The sequence below is a fragment of the Canis lupus genome, chromosome 7, assembly GCF_003254725.2.
Source record: "Canis lupus dingo isolate Sandy chromosome 7, ASM325472v2, whole genome shotgun sequence".
NCBI classification, from domain to species: domain Eukaryota; kingdom Metazoa; phylum Chordata; class Mammalia; order Carnivora; family Canidae; genus Canis; species Canis lupus.
The window spans coordinates 12,013,043-12,038,810 of record NC_064249.1 but is presented as its reverse complement, the minus strand read 5'-3'; the positions used below and the strand labels follow the sequence as shown (position 1 = coordinate 12,038,810).

The window sequence follows — 25,768 nt, the reverse complement described above, 5'->3', positions numbered from 1 at the left end:
TTAAGATTCTCTTTCTCCCTTGGCCCCTCCCCTCACCCTTCCCCTTTCCCCTCTCTTAAAAAAAAAGAAAGAAAGAAAAGAATGAAAGTGCTTTTTAAATGAACCAGAATTGAATGAGTTTAATTGACAGTTTCAGGTAGGGTATTCAGTGGGGAAGATTAATTGCCCATTTTCTAATCTTAAGGTCAAGATAATTGACCTAGTAAATCAATCTACTTTGCTATCTAACATTAGTTTAAAAAAAAAAATCTGCTCCTTTTCTGAATAAGGAAACACAACTCTAATTTCTATACATATGTCCTGTCTTAAGCTGTGTTTTATTTTGAGGATTACTTAAGAATGATATCATAGAAAGATGCAGGAGAATTGGCTTCCTTTAAATTATCTACTTGTTTTAAATCATAATTCTTCTATTTGAGGTTCTGATGTGTGACACAAAACCAAAATAAACACGTGACCTTTAAAATTTTCTAGGTGAGCATTTCCTTCGAGTTGATAGAATGAAATTGAATTTTTCCTCATATACAATGTGTGCCCTATAGCATATCTTCAACTCATCTTTTAAAAGGAAAGTCTTGAGGATTTTTTTTTTTTTTTCTGGAAAATACATAGAGAATGAACTCTTCGAATTCTTGAGTTTCACCATTACGTCATCACATTCCTGAGTACCTCCATGCATATTATTAATCTCGGTATCATGCAAAATATTTCACAAGTGGCCCTTGCCTTGGAGATCTAGAGGGTCACTTTGGTCTTTTTACTTGAGGCATTAATAGATTTGTTCATAGCGCTGGTCTCTTTATACTTCTCCTTTGTATTATTTTTTTTTCTTTAGAGTCTACATGTCTTCATTAGGGAGATAATTTTTCACTTATGTCCATGAAACAACAGCACAAGGGCAAAGTATTTTAAGGCTGTCTTGTGATTAGATCTCATCCTACTCATCTAGAGAAGATAAAGAGGCTTTCCTATTCTATCTGGATGAAGAAAATCTGCAGGAAGCCAAAGTCAGGGTGTCCCTCTTTCCCGTACCCTTTAGGGTTAAACCAATTCACCACGAGTTCCCTGGAATGAGTGATGGGGTCTTGTTCTGGCTTCCTTACTGATAACCGGTCCTGCAGTTTTCTCTTGCCCTTCTGCTGCCTGTGTTTTGGCATCACACTCGTTTCTATATTAGCAGTTCTGGAAAGAAATAGAATGATATGCATTATATTATATAAATGGAGTATATACATATATATACATATGTGGAATAAGTTATATCCTGAAGTGGTATTTGGAGGGTTTGTTGTTTTGTCCTTTGCTGTACACTTACGCCAATTCATAAACAGGTACTTCCTGGATTTTTTTTTTTTTAATAAGGGCAAGAGAAGGCAGAGACTCAACTTCGCCTTACCATGTATTTCTGTTACCTCCTATGAATCCCGCCCCACTGTGTGTGTGTGTCTGTGTGTCTGTCTGTCTGTTTCAAGCCTCAAGCCAGCTGTCCCCACTCTGGAAAAATTGAGTTGAGTTATGTATTACCAAGAAGAGGAAAAATATTTTAAAATTGTAATTCAAAAACCAGCCAAAGGGAGATTTTGGGAATATTTAGAAAAGCTGATAATAGCACCTTTTCCTTGGTACCAAGAACTACTTTCTCAGATTAATTTCAGTTCTTTATTTCTTCTCTCTTGACTCTTTAATTTTTGGATCCTTGTCTTCATTACCTTCTTTATATGCCCTTTTGATGTGTAAGCATTATTTGTTGCCGAGAACATGGTAGATGAGTTATTTACCCAGCTTCAAATTGTGGAGAGAGCTCTTCTTGTACTGGGGGATACAAGAAAGTGTGACCCCTGCTGGCTTTGAGTTTTTAGGCTTGATCTCAACTTCTTTCCTAAAGTAACATTTAAACCAATATCTATAAGGCTAATTTCGAAATAATCAAATAGAAATATAAGAAAACCTGTTTCGTGGTTTACAAGGTTAAAGTTTTTAAAAGACTTTTTTAGTGTCAAAGCTTTTTCTTCAAACAGGCTCTCAGCTGGAGCCCGAATATATAAATAAATTGGATATTGTTTGTGATTTGACAAGAAGCTGAGACCTACTAAGGTTCAGTGTCTTGCCCTAGACCACATTAGCAACTAATCATATTTCCTTTGATGGCTCATAAATATTGATCCTATGTACGCATTTTTTCCCCCTCTGAAAGTTTACCCTTGCCTACAGTAGGAAGTTAATCAGATTGAGGCTAAATGCCATCTTTAAGAATCTCTTGGAAAAGATTCTTCACTGAAGAGGAGGGCAGGAGAGTAGATGATTGAACCAGATTGCCAGCAAGGCCTTTCCATATTGGCTTCTACAATGGAAGGGGCAATAATTGCTCTTGAGAACAGCACACTTGTTGTGGCTCACTTTTCAGATTTTTATATAAATTTGCAAGTGGACCGAGCTTCACACTACCCTTATCCCTATTGGAAGTCGATGGTGGTGCTGTTAACAAGGTTCATAGGTACAGCCAGTTTTGAATAGAATGAAAGAGTTCCCCCTCCATGTTGTCATTATTTCTTAGGAAGAACATAATAATATCCATGTTCTGAGTTACTCCTTTAAATAAGGCATTGGGAGTTTTGCAAGTGTATCAGGAAATAGATGATGTGTTCGTTGTAGCCTCTTTATCTTTCTTGCCTTGAACCAGCCTCCGCACCCCTCACTTCCTGTTTCTCCAGGCCTAAACTTAGGAGAGGATGGGGGTACAGATGAGTCAAAGAGGGAGGGATCAAGGGCAGACGGGCAGAGCAGCCACACAGCGCCTCCCTGTAGATGTGGGTGAGTGGTGGGCTGGTTCCCTGCAAGAGACCCCGGACACTCATGCCACGTCCTTCCCACCTTTGTCATGTTCTCTGTTTCAGCCCCGACAGCAGCCGTACATCTTGCCTCCCATGCACGTCCAGTGTGGCGAGCACTACTCGGAAACTCACACTTCACAAGGTAACCACAGCTTGCCTTTTTCCCTTCCTTCCTAAGATGAAAAATTGAGCACCCTATAAGCAGTAAAGGTGATTTTTTTTTTAGATGACAATGATAACTTTTGTCTTGATTTTGTCATTGTCTGAATGACAGCAGGCAGCAGCTTCAATTTATGCAAGGCACAGAATGTTATTTGCCCCTAAGAGAAAAATTTTTCCAGGATTGGCTGCCAGGGGAGTTGGGAGAAAGCAGTGAGCAAGTTCCTTTTCTCCTGCCTCTGGTAAGTGGGCTTGGAGAAGGGAGAGGGGCAGTCAGCCCAATGGAATACTCTTCACCCTCACTGCCGGTGTCAGAAAGCTTGTAGCAGTTGGGCTCTCATGGTGACAGGGGATACAGGCATCCAGAATACTAACAGAAGGGCACAGGTCATCTCTACTCCTCTTTTTTATCTGTTGCTTGCTAGTTGTTAGTGCCCTTGTTCTTGCCTCCCAGTAAACAAAATCTCATTACTCTTTTTCTCGCCAAACACTCCCATGCAAAACGTGGGAGAAAAATCCATTCCAATAATAATGATTACAGTGATAACAATGAACATTTATAGAGCAACTCCTCTCCCTAAACACAGTGCTGAGCACTTGCCACGTATTGTTTCATTTAATCCTCAAAATAAACGCATGCGATAGGTACTGTTGTTCCATTTCACAGATACAGAAAGAATCCAGAGGATCCAGGATAGTGGAGGAGCTTAGAGATGAAAATTGGTATCATGACGCCTGAGCCAGTGCATCGTTACATTAACTGCATCTCCAGAAAGGAATGATATTAAACTTAGATGTTGACAATATGTTAGGTGGATAATTAGTTTCCGCGTTACCATATGCTGGCTATCTTGAATCTGTACTGTCAGAGTGTGGGTATGGAAATGAAGATAATCAAGACTATCTAATAAAACACTACTTTTTTTACAAGCAGACTGGCAAAATTGCCCAGCTTCTGTGGGAAAGCACCAGACCCCACTAGAGGTGGATGAGTGGGCACCTTCGTCTCTGTGTTTTGCCAGTTTCTCTTATCTAGCTCAGCCCGTCTGGCCTGTGCCAAACTCCTCTTCAGGCAGCCAAGTGTTTTCATTCACCTTTTCTGGTTGGTGGGGGTGTTTTGTTTTGTTTGCCTTTCTGCTATGTCCTCTTCTACTTTGTCCGTGCTTGAATCTGAGTATGAAATTGAATGTACTTTGCCCACCAAAAACAGTGTTTTGGCAAGAGATTGCCTTCCTAGGGCTGCGTATGCGTGCACGTGCGCGTGCGTGCGTGGATGAGCATTAGTGTTAAAGGAACCCTGGACACCCAGAATGGGCCTGACGTCAGAAATCTACTTTATATCTCTGTAGGTACCTCCTTAAACTATCATTAATTTTAATGTGAACTGACCTCAGTGATGAAACCGATTCTAGGGGAGAGTTTTAGGCAGTGGCTAAAAGAACTCCTGATTCTGGGTTTGCCCTCCTCTAGTTGCTGCTCAGAACAAGCTAGCCATGCATGCTGCCATCCTGACTGCATCACTTGTGTCTTTATGAATGCTCAGCATTCCCTCGGGTAAGGGGACCTTTCCCCACTGCAGTCAGAACAGAAGCTGCAGGTGCTCCGTAACTTCAAATCTGCTGCCCTGGTAAAGTTCTTGGCCTCCTGGCCCAAATGTTCCAGTCCTTGCTGGACAAGGAGACAGGTTTACCCATCGTGAGGGCCATCGATGGTGCCTAATTTCAAAGCTCATGGCAAAGTCAAGAACTGTCCCAGGTGATAACTATTCCAAAGGTGTACATACCGTTCTTTGATTAGATTCCCTTTTTCTTTTTAGTATGCTTTAAAGTGTTCCTTCTGTATGTTGGCCTCTCACCCAAGAGTTACTAGTTTTTTCATGGAATATGTGGGTGGAGACCACAGAATTTCACTTTTAATGACTTCTAAAAATCATGCGCATGAGTGTGAGGATGAACTTAATTGGAGCAGGATGATGTGGAGGCTCACGTGCCTTTGTTTGACTTCTTATAGACAGCATTTTCCACGGGAATGAAGAAGCCTTGTATTACAACTCTCACAACAGTCTGGATTTAAATTATTTAAATGGCACCGTCACCAATGGCAGCGTGTGTAGTGTTCACAGCGTCAACTCCCTCAGCTGCTCCCAGAGTTTCATCCAGGCTTCTCCTGTGTCCTCCAATCTCAGTATCCCAGGGAGTGACATCATGCGGGCTGACTACATCCCTAGCCACCGGCACAGCGCCATCATCGTGCCATCTTACCGGCCTACCCCCGATTATGAGACAGTCATGCGGCAGATGAAGAGGGGGGTCCTGCACGCCGACAGCCAGAGCCAGTCTCTGCGAAACCTCAACATCATCAATACGCATGCCTACAACCAGCCGGAGGATCTGGTGTACAGCCAGCCCGAGATGCGGGAGAGGCACCCCTACACTGTCCCTTATGGGCCACAGGGAGGCTATGGTCACAAACTTGTCAGTCCATCTGACCAAATAAACCCAAAGAATAACTCGGTGCCGAGCAAGCCGGGGGCAAGTGCCATCTCCCACACGGTGAGCACGCCAGAGTTGGCCAACATGCAGCTCCAAGGCACCCAGAACTACAACACGGCTCATATGCTCAAAAACTATCTCTTCAGGCCGCCACCCCCTTACCCACGGCCGCGCCCTGCCACCAGCACCCCAGACCTCGCCAGCCACCGCCACAAGTACGTCAGCGGCAGTAGCCCCGACCTGGTGACCCGCAAAGTGCAGCTGTCCGTGAAGACCTTCCAGGAGGACAGCTCCCCGGTGGTGCACCAGTCTCTCCAGGAGGTGAGCGAGCCCCTCACGGCCACCAAGCACCACGGCGCAGTGAATAAGCGCCACAGCCTGGAGGTGATGAGCAGCATGGTGCGGGGCATGGAAGCCATGACCTTGAAGTCACTCAATATCCCCATGGCCCGCCGAAACACGCTCCGGGAGCAGGGGCCACCCGAGGAGGTGCCAGGGAGCCACGAGGCCCACCAGCTTCCCCATTACCACCACAAGAAGACTTTCTCCGATGCCACCATGCTGATCCACAGCAGTGAGAGCGAGGAGGAGGAGGAGGAGGTCCCGGGATCGGTGCCCCAGATCCCTGTGCTCCGGGAGAAGATGGGGTACAGTGCCCAGCTGCAGGCGGCCTTGGCCCGAATCCCAAACAAACCCCCACCCGAGTACCCTGGCCCAAGGAAAAGTGTTAGCAATGGGGCGCTACGGCAAGACCAGGTCAGCCTGCCTCCTGCCATGGCCAGGGCCAGGGTCCTGAGACACGGGCCAGCCAAGGCCATCAGCGTCTCCCGCGCTGACCAGCTGGCAGTGGCTGGGCCTTCCCTGGGCCCGTCCATCTCTGAACCCGACCTGACAAGCGTAAAGGAGCGGGTCAAAAAAGAGCCTGTGAAGGAGAGACCCGTGTCTGAGATGTTCTCCCTGGAAGACAGCATCGTAGAGAGAGAGATGGCCCTCAGGGTAAGTGTCCTCTGCTCCGGGGCAGTGTCGGCGTCCCCATGACACAGGGTGTAAAAGCACCAGGACCGAAGGCAGTGCGAGGCTGATCCAGGGAATGTGTTAGGGAATTAGAGCATCAGTTGGCATTTCAACGGGCAGTATTTTATTTCACAAAACTTTCGTTTTTCCCCTTTCAGTCAAATCTTCCATTTTCATTTGGGCCTTTTAATTGCTGTGCTTGGCGCAAGGCACCACAGTGGAGTCAGGATGCTGCAGGTTGTTTGGGCCATCATTGTGCTCTTTATTCAGGGTCAGACGTCCTGTTGTGTGAGCTACTGGGAGCTCTCCTTCCTACATTTCTTGTTGGTTCTTTTAGGGAGAAGCATTTTTTTCCCTCAATTAGGTAGTAAAAGAGCAACATCCCTTCAGAGCGCAGCTCTGTGTAGAGAGCTCTATGTCAGAGATGGCTCACCAGTAATGACTGGACCATGACGTGTTCAGCTTTATTTTCAGATTTTCTTTCAGTAGATGCTTAACACAAACCAAAAACACTACCGTAAACTCACAAGTTCATCACTGAGCTTCAGTTCCCCGTTAAGCTCATTCTCTCGGTATTCACACACATGCATGTGAACATACGCGTACATAGACACACACGTAAAGCATTTGGAGATGCCTGATATTAGACATAAATAACTCTTACTCAGGATACGTACCAGCTGGAGAACCAGGTATATTGTAACAGCAAGAGTGTATAGGTAACAGGTGCACACACAGACCAACAAAGTGCATTATCTCCTAGTAATGAGAAAATTGCTAGATTGTAGTTGCTACTTTAAGATTTTATTTATTTATTTTATTTTAGAGAGAGTGAAAGAGATGAGTGAGCAAGGAGAGGGCCAAAGGGAGAGGGAGAGAATCTCAAGCAGACTCTGCACTCAGCACGGAACCTTACTGGGGGCTCAATCCCATGACCCTGAGATCATGACCTGAGCTGAAACCAAGAGTCAGCCACTTAAATGACTAAGCCACCCAGGCACCCCTGTAGTTACTACTTTAAAGAATATTTCAGATCACCATTACTCCTTGTTTTAGAAATTTCCTTAAAAAAGTAAAAGAATTGGGCAGCCCCCGTGGTGCAGCGGTTTAGCGCCGCCTACAGTCCGGGGGTGTGATCCTGGAGACCCGGGATCGAGTCCCACATTGCACTCCCTGCATGGAGCCTGCTTCTCCCTCTGCCTGTGTCTCTGCCTCTCTCTCTTTCTGAATAAATAAATAAATCTTTAAAAAAAAAAAAAAAGTAAAAGCATCATTTCATTACAAGTCATCAAACCCATATTGACTTCTCCTCTGCAGGTACCACATTTCTACCATAGGGTAGCTGGCACTTACTTTAGGAACTCCAGAACAGGGATCCCTGGGTGGCGCAGCGGTTTGGCGCCTGCCTTTGGCCCAGGGCGCGATCCTGGAGACCCGGGATCGAATCCCACATCAGGCTCCCGGTGCATGGAGCCTGCTTCTCCCTCTGCCTATGTCTCTGCCTCTCTCTCTTTCTCTCTCTGTGACTATCATAAATAAATAAAAATTAAAAAAATAAATAAATAAAAAAAAAGGAACTCCAGAACAGTTGCAAGCTAAAATTTCCTTTGATGAGGTTCTTAGGCTCCCTTCCTCTAGAAGTCTCCCTGCACCCCAGTGGTTATCAAACTAAGGAAAACAGTTAAAGACCAAAGTTTTAAGAAAGCCACGTTTTTGGGTTCAGGAATCTAATCCGTAGGAACATTACTACTTTCGACAAATTTTCAGAACATTCCCAGCAGCACAGTTTTGGCCACGAGTTAGAGTAGTGCTAAGAATTTGGTACAGGCATAACTTTTTCCACTTTTTGCAAACCTAGAGGGAAATTGTGAAAGATATGCCTGTGCCCCTGGCCAATAAAACCATTTGGCTGGGGGATGGAATGAAACACGGGGGTGGCGCCCTGGGGGAGAGCTTTCCCAGCCTGGAAAAAGTAATGAATGCATTGGTAAATGGATTTTCAGCACGTCCTGGCCCAGGCTCCTTTACCACAACTTGAGAACCTGTGAATCCAAGCGTTCTGCTTTGCTGTTTCCCCTGCTGATCTGATGTTTATTGATGCCTGCATGGTCCCATAGCCTCACATTGGTCATTTTCATCCTCTCCTCTTGTTAACCTATACTCAACAAAACCCTGTATCCAAACCCATGGCACTGACTCCCTACATAGAGCTTCATGCACCATCACAGAGATGCAAGGGAGTTTCCACTGTGTGTCCCCACCCCCCCTTCATACGAACAATAATGAATAACTGGTTTCATTTCTTAATTGTAGCTCAGGAACATCATTACCCATTCCTACTTTGTTTTCCCATTGTTTTGTTCTGTTTTTCCAAATTAAATATACTCAGGAGCTCAGGGACTACTACCCTTAGCTGGTGCCTTGACCCCAGAGAAGGACTAGGAGGTTCTTCAGTGAGCCACTGTGTGGATCAAGATGGTGACACTGGCAGTGACTCTGAAGGTTGAGATGGTTCTTCATCCTTTTTTTTTTTTTTTTTTTTTTTTTTAATGAGGAAACTTACTCCCATGCCCTTCCCACATCTCAGATGCTCTTCTGCCCTCCCCACTGTGGGCAGCTTTTGCCTGGCTTGTTAGGAATGAGTAAGAATGGAGAAGGCTGTCCAGGCTTCTCTAGGCTAAAAAAAACCGTGAGAAAATTTAACCGAATGGGAACCGGAGGGGGACAGGGATGGTGAGAATGTCCCCTGCAGGCAGCTCTCCATAATTTTGGAGCCACTCGTCTATTTGATGGACAATTCCTGCCTGCTGTTGTGATAGCTCCTCCTTCTGGCTCCTACTGCTGCCTTGAGGCCATTTCACTGTTTGTAGCCCTGGAGCCCAAAATCGGGTGCCAGGAAGAGAAAAGTCCAAATCAGGTTTTTGAGTTACTTATTTTTTATCTCTGGTAACAAGCTGATGGGATAAGTGAGAAGGAACTAAGAGAAATTGTTTATCCCTGGGATTTCAGTATTCAGCAGGTAACTAGTAATCCTTCCAGGGAAGACTAGTTAGTTACTTTTTGCCTTAGGCCTACTTCGATCCAGATGGGAAGGAAGCAGATGGACTATTTGGAGGACCTTAGGGACATTTCTTGCAAAATGATTGCTTTTCTCAGAATGTCACAGAGGAAGTGAAATGTTCCCAATTAAAAGAGGTAGCTAATAATTTTTTCCCCTGGTTACCTAGTTTGTCTGATGGGTTGGCCTTGTCACTGAATAAAGCATCACTCAGAAAGGCCAGAGCTCCATTTTGACTGTAAGAGGTTTTGAGAGGCTGACCTCATGTAAGGTGGAAATGCCAGCCCGTCCCCCCAGTTAGAATAATCCACTAACTCTTTGTCATCTGCCAGTACCATGGCTCCATCATCACACCTCACTGGGGACTAAATTTATACATGACAGACTAAGAAAAAAAAAAAAACAAACCCTAAAGCCTTGAAAAGAAACCAGGGATAAGATGACCCCTTCCTCTGGGGCAGCCAAAGGAATCTACAAAGTGGTTTTACTTTTGTTAGAATCAAAATCTTAAATGCTGTCTAACTCCTCAGCTTGTATGCTTTCGGAAGTCCTGCTATTCTTCTGTCTTCCAAGACAAAACTATTTTTGGGAAATGCTCTTATTGGCTTGCTGGGTAAAAGGAGATTTCTTTTATACCTCAGTCCATTTGGGGAGGCATAAGGAATTACAATAGTAGACTTAACACCGAGAGCCTTGACTGACCAACTTCAGAATGTTGGTGCAGGTGAGGATGGAGAGGAAGTCAAAATACCACACACAAGGACCATGTGTTGACCTCCAACCCTTTCCTTATTGACTGGCCTGCTCCGCCCCCAAATCTGTATTCTCCCATAGTTGCATCACGTTCAGTAATTTCCCACCATGGTCATTGGGAGCCCTGGTGCCTACTCCTTGGGGCCTTCTGATGCGGCATGAAGGATAATGCCTCATGGATCATGTTAGACAACCACAGACTTCGGTGTTGGCAAGGCTGCTAAACCACATCAGCCCTCGTACTGGGGATGCTATCCCAGGGACCAGAGCGTCAGCATAGGATTGACATCCTCCATCTGACAGCCTCTCAGAATGGAAACTTGGGAAGATTTTTCTGTATGGGTTATGAGTCTTGATTTCTTGACAGTGCTACAAGTGGTATCTATAAGGTTTTTTTTTAATCATTTAATCTGTATAAAAGGTCCATCACTGTGATTGGATTGAATTGTTCATGAAAACTCTTTCTCTTTCCCTTGCCCTGTCTTCATTCAGCCCTTACCTTCCTGAAATGTCTTGCTTGTACACTGTTTTGCTTCCCCCGGCCCCCTTTTTGAGTGAGCTCCATGGCAGGGGGATATTTGTAGGTAGTCTTTGCTCTTACTTGTTTGTTTGTTAGTTCATTCATGCATCCATTTTTAGATAAAATCTCAGGAGTCCTGTAGGACCTGGCTACCTCAGGCACAGTGGGAATAATGGGAAGGTTGTGTTTGAATTTGCCCTCCTAATGGTGATTGTCTGCATTCCTTGGCTGGGCAGTTACAGATTTGGGGAGATTAAAACACATTCCAGCATTCTACTCGTATTATAAACAATGAGAACATGCCTTTTCTTGCCACAAGAATCTAGAGAAGCAGAAGATGGCAAGCCTGGAGGCACAGAAGCGGCCGCTCATGTTGGCAGCGTTGAATGGACTCTCAGTTGCCCGGGTCTCGGGGCGGGAAGAGAATCGAGCTGATGCCACCCGAGTTCCCATGGACGAGAGGGTAAGCGCTGGGCTTGTCAAACACGTGATTCATTCTCTGTGGTCTTGGGATTCCAGAGCTTGATCCTTGCCCAAACATGCCGGCACTAAGGTTTATTTGATGAATTAATTCTCCAATTTGAGATTAGCAAGACCTGGTGTGCATTGTATTAAATCGATTCTTTCCAGCATCTCAAGTTTCTTTGTCAAGTTGGTGTAGTGAAGCCTGCCTAACGGGACCAGCCTGAAACAAGCTGCATTGCCTTGGTCAAGTCACTTCATTTCTTTGGGCCTGTTTCTCTTTTTTGCAAGATGAGGAAGTTAAGCCATTACTGTAGTTTCTGAACTTCTATGAAATTTGCAAACCATTACCCTTTATCAGGGAGTGAATATCTTACCTAAACATTTATAGAATTCTTTTAATATACTGTCCCCTTGGTTGACTATAAAATGCGGCTGATTTATAATTTTTAGGATAACACATTGTGAGAATGTTGGTTTCGAAAAGCAGGAAGAAACTGCATGGTGGTGTTTTGGAAGTGAAGAAAGGTGTGCTCCTTTAGTTCCTAAAATTACTGTACAGTGAAACATGTAAATTTAATGGAGTGCTAGTAATATTCCTGTTTGAGATTTCTGCCAGTATATATGAAGTATTAGAAAGGTTTAAAGGCAGAAGGGACTTTAGAGGAATCATTTAAGGAATCACTAGGACTTTAAGCAGAGGTGTTAATACTGAAAATACTGATTTTTGAATTTCAGCTCTTGCCTGGCTGGTTCTGTTTAAAGCATAAATGAGAAGGAACTTGGTTATTGGTCCAGAGAAACTAGCAGTGTGGTTAATAATGAGACCAAATAATCAAGCATTCGTTCGTTGTACCTCCTGAAACTCCTTATTAACACTATCACTATGAATATATAAAGGATTCTGACTCGTTGGAGTTTTTGGATAAGATAATCCGGAGAGCTCAAGATTAATTTCTGTTGCAGTTCAGAACCCTGAAGAAAAAGCTAGAAGAGGGAATGGTGTTCACAGAATATGAGCAGATTCCAAAGAAGAAGGCGAATGGCATTTTCAGCACAGCGGCTCTGCCAGAAAATGCCGAACGAAGCCGCATCCGAGAAGTTGTCCCCTATGAGGAGAACAGAGTAGAGCTGATCCCGACCAAAGAGAATAACACAGGTTACATTAATGCCTCCCATATCAAGGTAAGAAGGGAAGCGTGTTGGGGAGGCTTGTGGAAGATTGCTGGGTTAGAGGTGGAAAATGCAGAAAGGAAAAAATTGCACGGCTCCGACCCAGCATCTTGGCCTGTCCCCAGCCCCTGAGGGAGTGTTTTTGAACTCCCCTGATTCTTAGTCAACTGGAAGGGCATGCCTATCACTGCAGAGAGAAGGAAGCCCAGCAGCCTCAAGGAAAACCTCAGGTCAGCTATTTCTGAAGCCTGCTCACCACAGAGGATTTCACTCTATCTGTGTGAGTTGTAACTCTCCCTAACGCTCACAGGAAAAGCTGAGGATTGTCCCCTTTGGTTTATAATTAGCACATGATAGAGACTTTGGAAGTCACGGGCATTGTATTTCTCCTGTCGTTGAAGTTTTTATGATGTTCAAGAGCAACAGAAACTTACCAGTTCCCCCCTGCACTACTACAGGTTACGTGTTGTCCAAATTTACGTGTTATTTAGAAGAGTGGGCTCATTTCAACACAAGCCCTGGAGGTGTGGTTGATGATGAATCTTGCAAGATTTGCCACATCATTCACGGCATGAATACCATTCCATTTTTGTTAGTATTCCAGAGACTTCAAATTTTCATGTCTCAGGATTTCATCAACTTTAAAATTAGCTTAGGTCAAGCCCAGCTAGAACTTAGAGTTATAGATACGTGCATGTATGGTTAGCCGTTTCCTAAATGGCGTACCTTCCTCAGTCTTTAGAATGCCACTGTTTGTTCTAAACGTGGGAGAATCTATTCATATACTAATATTAAAGCAGTTATTACAGGATGTTTTTAAATAATACGCAGTTCACGTTAATAGTCTTTTTTGATCATAACCTCAGAAATCTATTTGTGGCCTTGTTTGGAGTTACTCCCTTTCTTCATTGGACTTTCCAACTGGAGCTGAATTTTTGGTAGATTCCTTTGAGCTTCTAAAATATAGCCAGATGTCTGGTGCATGTTTCTGTTGTAACAGTTGCAGAACAGAATATGAAAAGAACACTGTGGTTGATGCAGGGTTTTTGTGCACAGAACCTAGATAGCTATATGTATATTGTTAACTACCAGAGAGTACGGTCAAAAAATGTGAAGGAATAACTAACATGGGTCATGCTGGGTATTTTAGTTTAACTTTGAGAGTGAGAACTAAAGCTATAAAAAATGAACCTCAGGAAACTCTCAAGTAAACTGACTATGGTCCATTTCCTGGGCTTAATTTAGATGAAATAATAACCAAAATAATGAATCAAACAAAGATACAAATCACACAGCTGCTCCTTGATAGGATGTCTTTGGAATCTTATATAGTTATATCGTACTATCTTCTTCTTTTGGCCAGATATCCTTCATCATTTTCCATCTGTTCTCTGGAAAAGCTGCCACTCTGCATCAAGTGTGCCCATTGGGTATTGTTAACAGAAGCATTCCCTTCCTCTGTATTCTCCGAGGCTTACATTTCATCTTGTGGATCAGGGTTAGACATGGGTGCATTTAATAGACCCATCGAGCTTGCAAGAACTTGTCCTTGTGTTTTTTGGAATAGAGTTGTATATCTTGCCAATGTTTTCTCCCTGGGTTCCAAGCAGCTATTAACACAGAGCAGAGATTGATTTGCTCCAGAGGTAGAATCATCACATCTGTGAAATCTACCTCAGTAGCATTGGTTGTTGTGTTTTTAATGCAGTTTTTAATGCCCTCCTGTCAATACTTGGAATTTGTCGAAAGGCCCCAGGCAGCCGCATACTCTGGAAGTATTTATGGTTCCTATATGTTGGGTGCCAGAGAGGCTAATGTTTAAAATCACAATTCCACAGATAAACGAAACTCCTAGCCAGCCAGCCAATATATGAATGTTATCTCCCACCAGTACTTGGAAAATGGATTTTGCTTGCCAGCTTTGACCTAAACATGTCTTCTGTAATGAGACAATAACTAACATTGTTTTTGTTGGAATCCAGTTAGTATATAGTTTTATAAAATAAATGAGGGGAAAAAAAATTCAAACAATGATCACTTCATGCTCCGAGAACTATCTAGAGATTTGCGCTGGTGGGTGTCTAAGGAGGCTTGACTTTGTAATAATGCCAAGGGACACAGGAATGGAAAGGAACACAGGAAGAGTGCCCCCCAAAGGGCACTACTTCACCCTGACAGTATGACCTTCAACACTTTGGGCACAACTTACTCGTGATTCTCTGCCACTAATATTTATAGCTGCAGAAGTAGCCTTCCAAGATCACCCGGAGCCGCATAGGGTAATAATTTTATTATCCAAAATCATCTCATGGCTCCACAGTTTGTTTGGATACTGTGGTACCACACAAGGGGAAGTTAATAATCAAATATCACGTATTGTTGATGTAAGTGCACCCCGCACACCTGTACCGTATGTGGCACCACAGAATAGCAGAAACAGCGGAGGTTAATGACACAGTTCCTAGCAGGTCACTGGTATAAAGACATCGCTTCCAAAAGGATGTTATTCCATGGTACACTTTGTTTTAGTTGTTTAAAGGGATACCAGCGAGTACTATGCCTCAAACTGTGGATCACAATATAATAGTGGAGTGTGAAGTCAATTTAGTGATCAGGACCAGTTTGAGTTTGTGTGTGTGTGTGTGTGTGTGTGAATGTAATTAAGGAAATAGACTAGGAGAAAAGAATAGAAATTATCAGAGTACATTGCACATCGTAAGCATAAGTCTTGCTTCTGTAACAAGTTCTGTTGGGTTATACACACCCATATGGTCATGTAATGTGTGTGTGTGTGTGTGTGTTTAACATGCACTGGTTTGTATATAATTACTGTAAATTACAGGAAAGAAAGATTGGGTGTATTTTAATAGGCTTGAGTGGCAAAAAGGTTTTTTTTTGTTTTTTTTTTTTTTGGCAAAAAGTATTTTTGTGTAAGAATGTGCCAGGGGCTTTTGAATAATGGCACTTAACCCATTTGGCCTAAAAAATATTATCCAGGGTTTGCAGGTAGATACAAACGGACCCATGCTCAGCAGGTAATGCTGTCCTGGATTCAGGGTTCATTTACCGAAGCTTTCCTTGGTTTCCAGGTGGTGGTTGGTGGGGCGGAATGGCACTACATAGCCACTCAGGGGCCCCTGCCGCACACATGTCACGACTTCTGGCAGATGGTGTGGGAGCAGGGAGCGAACGTGATTGCCATGGTCACTGCGGAAGAGGTAAGGGCACTGGCCGTATAGCCATCTGTTCCCAGGGGAGGGAGGGGTGGCCAGAAGATAGGCTTTGCATCTGGTGACCTTGCTGCTCTGTCCTGCTTCCTAAGCACCATTTCTCTGCAAATCCTTTTCTCTCTGGCATGCATTTCTTTTCTCTCCTCCCACATAGATTTGTTTTATTTCCCAAAGATAATTTATTATCGTATCCCATTTTCATCCAGCTTTTTAACTCTTTTCCTTAGATTGCCATAAACTAAAGTCAATCAAACAAACAAACAAATAAGAACTGAACTTCAGTTCAGCCAACTCACTTTTGTGTGCCAAACAAAGCAATAATCTTTCCCCTGGAATTTGAGTGAGAACTTTGGGCTGCTGTGGGTAAATCACATATTACCAACCTCGGGCATGGCCAACCCCACACGCCCTCATGCTTATCAGCTGAAAAGAGACCAGAAACTGTTGTTCCTGTAGAGGTCTCTATTCTTTGGAGAGACGGGGGAAAGAAAACTTTTTTCTCTCTTTGCCAAGTAAAACATAGTTTTTCTGTCCTAACTAGAGAACTCTACATGGTGTTATTAAAAACTGGCACACACCACTGGTCAACCTAGCAGTTTGCGCGGAGCTTGCTGTCTTTAAGGAAAGAAGTTTTGTATTTCTTCTCTTGTCACATTCTCAGTTTTCTATTTTAACCACTTCTTTGCTTCCTTTCATGAAATGTTAGCTTATGTGTTGAAGTCATTTAAGGGACTAGCCTCATCTGTCTTTCACCAATATCTGCGGTAAGGCATACATACCCCCTTCCTACACATTTTTAAAGGGTGAGGAGCAGACAGTGAAGGGGGGGGGTGTCACGTTTCCTTCATTGACACCCCCCCCCCATTCTGAGCAGTTGCTTTCCAGAACAGCCCCTTAGAAGATAGTGGTGAAGGGCAATTCAAGCCCTTTACAGCCAGTGGTAGTACTTCTGTCAACTGACCCATTTGACTTTCCCACGATGAGTAAATTCTCCATAAAATCTCTAGAATCGTTTTATCCTCTGATCAGATCACATTACCATTAAGGGATTCATTCAACTCAAGGCAGTGTGTCATCTGTGCTGACCTCAGGGGCAGGTGGTGGCCAACCAGACAGGCATGATCCCTGTCCCCAGGGAGCTTCCATCCTCGTGGGAGGAGGGCTAACATAAAATAAATAAAGGAAGCTCAGTGGGGTGACCAACTTGAAGGAGATGGAGCAGGGATGGGACAGAGAGTGGATCTACCTTAAAGTAGATGTGCAGCCGAGGGCCCTCTGAGGAGGTTGTAAGTGAGCTGAAACCTGAGTGACCAGATGTACCAGCCTTACAGACACGAGGTCTAGTGATCCATGTGGCAGCTGGAGGCTTACAGTCTCTTGGAATTTGTAATCAACTTAGACACTCACCAGTAATATAAATTAAAGCCTCAGGTAAGCCTGCTTTCACAAGATTGGTCATTAACGAGGCAGGTGTGCTTCAGACTTAAGAGAGTTCAAGCAGATGAATCAGGGCAGGAGTGTTTGTACTCTCCCCACTCACCCACCCCCTCCCCAACCCCCCAGGATGTGTTGCCCCAGGAGCAGGGAACCATCAGGGCTCCTAATCCCCTCCCCAGAGCAGCCCCCAGCGCTCACCCGCACTCCCACCACTGTGTCCCCTCAGCACTCCTCTGTCTCCACCTCCTTCCTGTTCTGGGTTTCCTTCTAAGCCACCATCTGATCCCCCCCCTCCGCCCCCTCCAGTGATTGAACTGTGCAAACCTTAAAAATAGACCCCATCACGTTCAGCTGCAGCTCAATTGTGAATCTTCTGAATATTTCATGGCTGTCACTACCGTGGCGAATCTTGTTAGGCCTTAGCCACGATGCGTGGGATCTCCTCTGTGATAGGGACCGCACAATGCATGACTTGGCAACCCAGAAGCCATTCACATTTCCTCTGCCCTCAGATTTTCAGATTAGGTGGACGAGACCTTCCCCTGACTTATTTCTGATTTTGCTTTTGTGTGTGATTCAGGAAGGCGGAAGAACCAAGAGCCACCGATACTGGCCCAAACTGGGTTCCAAGCACAGCTCGGCCACCTATGGCAAGTTCAAGGTCACCACAAAGTTCCGAACAGATTCTGGTTGCTATGCAACCACAGGCTTGAAGGTCAAGCACCTTTTGTCTGGGCAGGAAAGGACGGTGTGGCATTTGCAGTATACCGACTGGCCGGATCACGGCTGCCCAGAAGATGTTCAAGGATTTTTATGTAAGTTTTTTTCTTCCCATTTAGAATTTTACCAGCGCATCAGTGGTCTCATCAGTTGGGAGTGAAAGAGAAAGAGAGGATGCGTTCTCATAAGTGGCAAAAGTATGAAATCATTGCAGTATATATCCCTGCATATGGTATGAACGGAGCAGAATAATACATGTCATTCATCATAGCCTCCTCAACTTTTACTCAAAAAGCTGAAATTGTGGTAAATTAGCTCATTCTATCTTAATGTAGACCTTTAGGTACTCATTAATAATAGAGCTCCTCTGATAGATGTCACATGTCTGAACCTTGAAAACCTTATGCTGAGTAGAAGAAACTGGACACAAGAGGACCAACATTGTATGATTCCAATTTAATGTGGTACCCGGAATAGGAAACGTCACAGAGGTAGAAAGGGTAGTAGAGGTTACCAGGGGCCAGAGGAAGGGGGGAATAGGGAATAGCAAGTTACCCTTTGATGGGTACAAGGTTTCTGTTCGGGGCAATGAAAAAGTTCTAGAAATGGATGCCAGTGATAGTTACACAACACTGTGAAAAACACTTATTTAATTTTTCATGGGGGTTTGCATCTCATAAGCCCCGCATTTCCCTAGAGCAGAAATCTCAATGCATTCTTCCTTGTTACCCCTGTTTAAGATACTGGGAATCACTGAAACCAACTTGGTGTTTTTGAAACTATCATTTTTTTTTTGAAACTATCATTTTTGAATTCATCAATTTATATATATTTCTCAGTATGGTTTTCTTAGCAGCTCATTGACCTAGAATATGTAGGCAGTACTTTATTTGAAAAGCCCAAACTTGAGTGTGTGCCCACTGCATCCCAGGCTGTGGGTCAGGCTCTCAGAGTGCAGGAAAGAGTCCGTTTTGAAGGTGCTCACAGCCTCCTGAGAGAGGCAGGCCGCTGAGGACAGTCTGGGGGTGAGATCTGACACCCCCTTCTGCCTTCTGGTCGTCTGCCTTCTGGTGACGGCAACAGTCCCCAGCGCTCCCCCTTCCTTTTCCACAGTCTCGCTTAATTGTCCTGCACTTGCAGGGACATCCCATTCCTTCCTCACCTGGCAGATTGATCACCTGCTGTGTTGTCAACTCTCCAGCTGACAGAAGACAATGATGGGAACATCATCTGGATATTGGATAATGTCAAACCCTTGAATTTATTTTGATATTCCCTTAGAATTGGCATATGCAGAGAGGAGAAGAGAGAGAAAATAGGTTTTTGAGAACCCAGAAGTACCATTTCAGAAGTTCCAACAGGAAGCTTCCGATGCATACCTGTTCACTGATGCAAATACTTCATTTCCCACTAGGCCAGTGATGATGGTACTTGGGGGGTCACTGACAAGAACAGAAGGCTGATGGGAATCAGAGGACCTAGAGCAAGATCTAGAGAGGCTTAGTGTCTTGCCTGAGGTCAGACAGGTATCTGTAGCTCAAAATATTCATAAGGAAGGCAGAGACCTTTGTAGAACTTTCCTTCCTCATAACAGTGCTCTTGTTATTTTTTTTTTTCTGGTAATCTTTTGCTAATTGATTTACTAAAATTATCTCCAAGATGCAGAAAATGGAAAACGATAAAAGTAGATCAGTTTGGTGATTGGCAAACAGCTCTGGGTTAGAAGATTGAGTTTATAAGGTGATTAAAATTGGGTGCCTGGGTGGCACGGTGGTTGAGCATCTGCCTTTTGCTCAGGTCATGATCCCGGGGTCTTGGGATGGAGTCCCACATCGGGCTCCCCCTGCAGGGAGCCTGCTTCTCCCTCTGCCTATGTGTCTGCCTCTCTCTGTGTCTCTCATGAATGAATAAATAAAATTTTTTAAAAATAAGGTGATTAAAATTATAGTTAGATCTTTTCAATCAGAACCAGTTTAAGGAAGTAAGGAAGGCCCATCTAAATTACTGAAAATCATAGAGAATTTTTTTAAAGAATTATTTGTTATTTTAGAGAGAGATAAGAGTTGGGGGAGGGGGCCAATGGGAGAAGGAGAGAGAGAATCTCAAGTAGACTCTCTGCTGAGTGCAGAGCATGATGCAGGGCACGATCTCATGACCCTGAGATCATGACCTGAGCCAAATCCAAAAGTCAGATGCCTAACCAACTGAGCCACCCAGGCACTGCCATAGAGAATATTTTTAAACAATGTAAATTTATTCACACTTCTAAGAAACTCAATGTGCTGAGGTGGGGTGGGGGTGGGGGCTTCTAAATGTTGGCTCTTCCAGATTTTTAGGAATTTAAAAGATTTTTGCCGGCCTTTAAATTAGATTCCCTGGAGGCAGGGGACTTAGGACAGACACATGGCCTTCGAGCCTGGGGAAGTCTTCACCGAGTCACAGCTTAAAGAACTTTATTAACATGATTGCTAGAGAGAGCATCCGTTGTGATCCAGTTTCTCTGTGTTTTATAAAATTCCATGTGGTGGAAGCATCTGCTTTATGGATCAGTATTGCTTTCACTTCTCTCCTTGAATTTAGCACAAGGAAAAAAACCTCCCTTTTGTGTGTGAACATCGCCTTTTTTGTCAGAAAAGAATCCATGGTCACCTAATTTCTTTCCCCTCTTAGAGGAAAATTGTGAAGATTCCACACACAGTCCTTAGCTCCTGTTGGTCCCGGATAGTAACTACTCTTTCTGGTCATCTCAGGTTGCCTTCCCACTTTTTTGTTTCATCCCAGATCATTTTACATCGCTGGCGGTCATGGTGCTGGTGGCGGAGGTGGTGGTGGAGGGTTGGTATTAATAGTCTATTTTGGTAAACTACTTCAGATGCCTTTGTAATTGCGGGAGGTTATAAAGGCAAATAGGAGTTCATATTAATTGTAGGTAAACAGATGCTTCTAAATGACCAGACTGGTTTGAACACACTTTTTTTTCACACTTTTTTTTTTCCTCTCTTCAACAATCTGAGCGCTTCCCCTAGTCTTATTTTACGATGCTGCACTGGGATGAGATTTTCTGTATATCAGGAACCTTTAAATCGGTGTCTCCCCTGAACTAGCTACTGTCAAGCCTCTGTTACTAACTGACTATTTCCGGCTCTTGGACTGTTTGAGGCTTACATTTTATATACTTTTCCTTTTTTTTTTCCTGACCATGAAAGGAAAAAGTCATTAAGGCTTGTGCTGCTATAATTTTTCATTCGCGCCCAATTGGAGTAGTGAACAGCCCCCCGCGCGGCCCTGCTGAGCTAGGCAGATGTCAGAAGGGACGAGGGAGGTGGCTCGACCCCTCCACTCCACACACATGTTGCCTCCAGAAAGGGGAGGGCTCCTTGTGAGCATCTTACAAAAACCACATGGAATCGAAGCTGAGAAGCAGGACCCCCATAGCCTATTTTTAAATCTAAAACTGAAGTCAAGCCTCAGTTGACATTCACTCATTCAGTGAGGGGAAGGAAACAGGGGCAGATGGATGCTCTTCCCACCAGAAATTGGCTCTGACAGGCGGGCGTTTCAAGGGGACCTAGCTGGTGTTCTGATCCCGGTCTGTTAATAGTAGAAATTGCTGTAAGTAATGTCGAGAATCATCTGCTTGGGGGACTTTGGGATTTGCAGAGGAGAAAACAGAATTTAATTTTTAAAAAAGAACTATTTAATTTAAAGAACAAATTCTCCCATGGACTAATTGACTCCCAGCTGGTCCTCTCTGGATCCAGGACTTGTACAGTGGGTACCAGCCAAATAATTAGTGTCTTGTAAGAACTGTAAATTATTGTCACTTTACAAAAAAAAAAAAAAAAGAAAGAAAAAGAAAAAGAAAAAAAAGAAAAAAGAAAAGAAAGAAAAAGAATCACCATTAGGTTTTGGGGTTTTTCTTTTTTTCCTCTTCCCCCTCTTGTATGCCAAGCTGTGTAGGACTTTGGTGAGCGGATTTGCATTTTTTGTCTTGCAGCCTACTTGGAGGAGATCCAGTCGGTCCGTCGCCATACCAACAGCATGCTGGAAGGCCCCCGGAACCTGCATCCTCCCATCGTCGTCCACTGCAGCGCCGGGGTGGGGCGGACCGGCGTGGTCATTCTTTCTGAGCTGATGATCTACTGCCTGGAGCATAATGAAGTGAGTCATTCTAGGCTTTCCTGAATACTCCACCTTGGGGACACATCTACACCACAGCCAAGCCTTCCCCTATACCCTTTTACTTTTCCAGGGCTTAATTTCCTGTCTCCTGACAAGAGTTTTCCAGATCCCTGTTTCCTAGTAGGCCTCTGCCATTTACAGCCTTTCTTATCTTTCAGCTCCCTCTGCTCAGTGTAGACACCCAGATAACCCACAGAAGAAAGAGATGAGTGGGGGATAGGAAACCCTGAGAAAGTCTGATCTGCATGGCGTCTGCTTCCAGAAGTCTGTGGTGTTTTGTAGACGGTCCAGTTTTGTTGTGGGGGTCGTATTCCACGGTGGGTTAGCCGGTCACAGGTCATCTAGATGCTACTTGCATTTCTGGGATGTGTTTTGGCCCAAATCCCATGTGAAAATGTGTATTCTTGATCTGTGTTTTTCATTCTTCGGAGGGAGGTTCTATCTAAAGAGGGTTCTTTAGACTGCCAGTAGGCTGGCTCTGTAGGCTAGATAACCGGAGGGCGTAGACGTGGCCTGCCTTTGCCAACACTGGACACCTAGCTCTTCTCCCCATGGAAGTGGGCTGCGGCTGCGCCCATGGTGTCCTCGTGCTGCTGAAGGCCAGGGAGCCATACACGGGCTTTTGATTTCATGGGGATGAGACGAACCTCAATCAAAGGCTAAAGAACCATGCTTCTGCCTTCTCAACATGTGGATCTTTCAAGGTTTTAAGTGGCTTTCGCTTATTTTTGTTGTTGTTTTTAGTTGGGGTCTTCATAACAAGCATGTAGAGGGCCTGGGCACATGTCAGTCCCCCCGTTTTACAGATGAGGAAACGGAGGCTCAGAAATATTTAGTGACTTGTCTAGGGCCACATGGCACTTAAGCAGTGGTGCTAAGGTGAGACATGAGGTCTTCTACCCCCCCGGGTCCCGAGTTCGTCTTTCCTGTCCTCACTCTTGTCTCTAGATGCCAGGTGTCATCGGTTCTTATTCCATTTCCAAATTATACAGCTTGGAGAATCCAAGGAGACTTTGAAGTGGTTCATTAGTTTTTAAGTTAGGGGATATTATAATTAATGCACAACCTGTGAAAAAATTCATATATGTATTTACTCAGTAGCATGAGTGGTTTGAAAATCAGATTAAATATGGCCCCACAAAGTTTGTTATACTGAAACTTCCAGAAAAACAATAAATACCAAGATTGGACATGTTCAAGGGATTTTTAAACTCTCTGCATATGTGAAGTTAACTTTGGAAATTTTGAATCCATATATATCAGTGTGTTGCTAAAAAGTAGAACTGGGGGGCTCTGTGGGGGCTCAGGCATTTGAGCATCAGATTCTTGGTTTCAGCTCAGGTTATAATCGAGAGGCCATAGGATCCGGCTCACAGTGAGGAGTCTGTTTCTCTCTCCTTCTCCCTGTGCCCCACGCTGGCCTCCCCGGCACCCCCAGCTCTCTCTCTCTCTCTCTCCTCTCTCTCTCTCTCAAATCAATAAATAAATCTTAAAAAAAATAGATTCTGGGTTATAGCAAAAATGGCTATTTTTAAAAACAAACAGACACACTATTGATCAACAAATGCCCATCGTAGAAACAGCTGAGGCTAGCTAACAGGAATTTCGTTATCTTCTGTGAGTTTTATTCTTCCGTCTCACATGGTGAGATTTCTTGATTGTTTGCTCTCCTATCACTACTAGAAGTCTCTAGAAGGGTCTAGTAGATTGAATAGCTTGCCACTGAGTCCCAAATCAACTCCGTGCCGGGGGGGTGGGGGTGAGGATGTGGAATCAGGGTATATATGGCCTGAGTATATTCCAGGGTCTGCTGGAGATATCACTGGGCTCCAGAGGAAGAGGAAAGGCCTCATTGTTATCCCCTCCCCACCTAGCTGTCTTACTGCCCCAATATCTCTCTTTCTTCCCCACAGTCCCCTTCTGTTCTCCATTCCCTGTGAACTCTTCTTCAGCCCGCCACCCCCCTCTCCTTCTGTCCATCTTGTCTGACATGAAAGATGGTTCTGTTCTGAGCTCTTTGGAGACCCATCAAAAGCTGAGCCTCAGTAATGTGATGACATGAGGGCTCATTGGCCACCAGATGTTATTGGCTTGATAGAACATAAACAGCACATGTCGGAGCCAGTGTGGTGCTGAGTGAGGGATTCGGCCATTAGGGCTTCTCATGGACTTGGTGCGGGCTCAGGGTGATTAAATTCTCTACAGTGTGTCCAAACATAGTGGATTTCCTCAATGCCCAGTTGCACGCCAGAACATTCTTTGCTGGACCATGGTCAATCCAAAAAGGACTTCTGTTCCCATTGATATTCAAAGATAGCAAGATGACTCATATTGTTCACTTCCCTTCCCCTAGCACAAATATAGCCAGCCTTATCTGTCCCGTTTCCCATCGTTGCTATTGGTAGATGGTTAGGGGAGGAAAAAAGTTCTCGACTTTGTTCTGCTTCAGACCTGGCTGCTAAGATTCAAAACCCTTATTTCGGGCGTGGAAACATGTTTAGCTTTTTTGTTTTTTAAGCAAAGAGTTTGACAAGTAAATATGAAATGGTGTGTCCTGTTTTTCTATCTAGACTTTTCTGCCTTCTTTCCATGGCTTCTGGATTTAGCATGCTTTATATTTTAGTCTGTAATCCATACAGTTTTAATTTTGTCAGTGAAATACCTTTTTTCCCCCTCTGGGAAAAAAAGATTCCTACAGTAAGGTCGGTAGCTGTGAGGTGGGAATGAGAGGGCAGTCTCCCAGGCTGCTCTGACAAGCTTCTTCGTGGCCCACTGCTTTTGACCACTGAATGTCAGCCTGACATTTTAATGCTTTTACTTTTTTTTTTTAGAAAGCCCTAGTTTTATGGTTTGCGATACTCTCTCTTACCCCCCTGTATTTAGCTCTCTGTCCTAGATTAGCTCATTATAAAAGGTTAGGTTCTCACTAGCCAACTAATGAGATGTCTTGTCTTGCTGCTTTTCTGAATAAGTTATCCCTTCTCCTTGGAGTTGAGAGGCAAAAACACATTCTAGACAAAATTGAGCAAATTGCGTTATGATTCCTTGGGGTTGGGAACAGTGGACAGCAGATACTATGGGAATGAATCCTCAAGGCAACTAGGACTCTCATTGATTCCCAGGGGGAACTTTCTTTATCTTGTCTCCAAACTGCCCCTTACCAGATGTCTTTAGGGCTGCATTTTATAGGCTAATGAGATGGCAATGATCATGATGGTGGTAGGTGGTGGTGGAGGTCACGTGGTGGAGGTTGCGTGGTGGAGCTGGAGGTGACAGAGGTAGAGGAAGATGTGGTGATCATGGAGGAGATGATGGTGGTGGAGGTGACAGAGGGGAGATAGGTATGATAGTAGAGGAGATGATGGTGCTAGTGGTGGTGGAGGTGGTGGTAGAAGTGCTGCTGATGCAGGAGACAATGGTGGTGGAGGTGGAAGGGGTGGTGATGACAGTGACAACAATGACAGTATTACAGCAATAGCCAACCTATATTGAAGGTTTACCATGTGCCAACACCCTTCTGGGAACCTTACAATTCAAGTAGCCTTCACAATAACCCCATGAGAGAGGTCCTATTAATACCCTTGTGTGACCAGGAGAATCTGAGGCACAAGTAATGAAAGGAAGTGTGCACATCCCACAGCCAGGAAGTGTGAAGGCTGTGGTTCAGCAGATGAAGCCTGACCTGGGCCTGTGCTCTTAACTTCCATGTGACACCGCTTCCCTGTCAAAACCTTGAT

The 25,768-nt window shown here is 44.3% G+C and overlaps 1 protein-coding gene across 3 annotated transcripts in view; it reads left to right on the top strand.

The window, feature by feature from the left end:
• PTPN14 (protein tyrosine phosphatase non-receptor type 14) overlaps positions 1-25,768 on the top strand; it is a 180,363-nt gene that overhangs the window by 144,892 nt on the left and 9,703 nt on the right. For all 3 annotated transcript variants that reach the window (XM_025429920.3, XM_035718491.2, XM_025429921.3), the window contains exons 12-18: positions 2,895-2,973; positions 5,001-6,478; positions 11,147-11,290; positions 12,256-12,474; positions 15,552-15,680; positions 17,710-17,944; positions 21,847-22,010. In XM_025429920.3, coding sequence (XP_025285705.2) covers positions 2,895-2,973; positions 5,001-6,478; positions 11,147-11,290; positions 12,256-12,474; positions 15,552-15,680; positions 17,710-17,944; positions 21,847-22,010 — 2,448 coding nt within the window. The remainder of the gene's footprint in view (positions 1-2,894; positions 2,974-5,000; positions 6,479-11,146; positions 11,291-12,255; positions 12,475-15,551; positions 15,681-17,709; positions 17,945-21,846; positions 22,011-25,768) is intronic.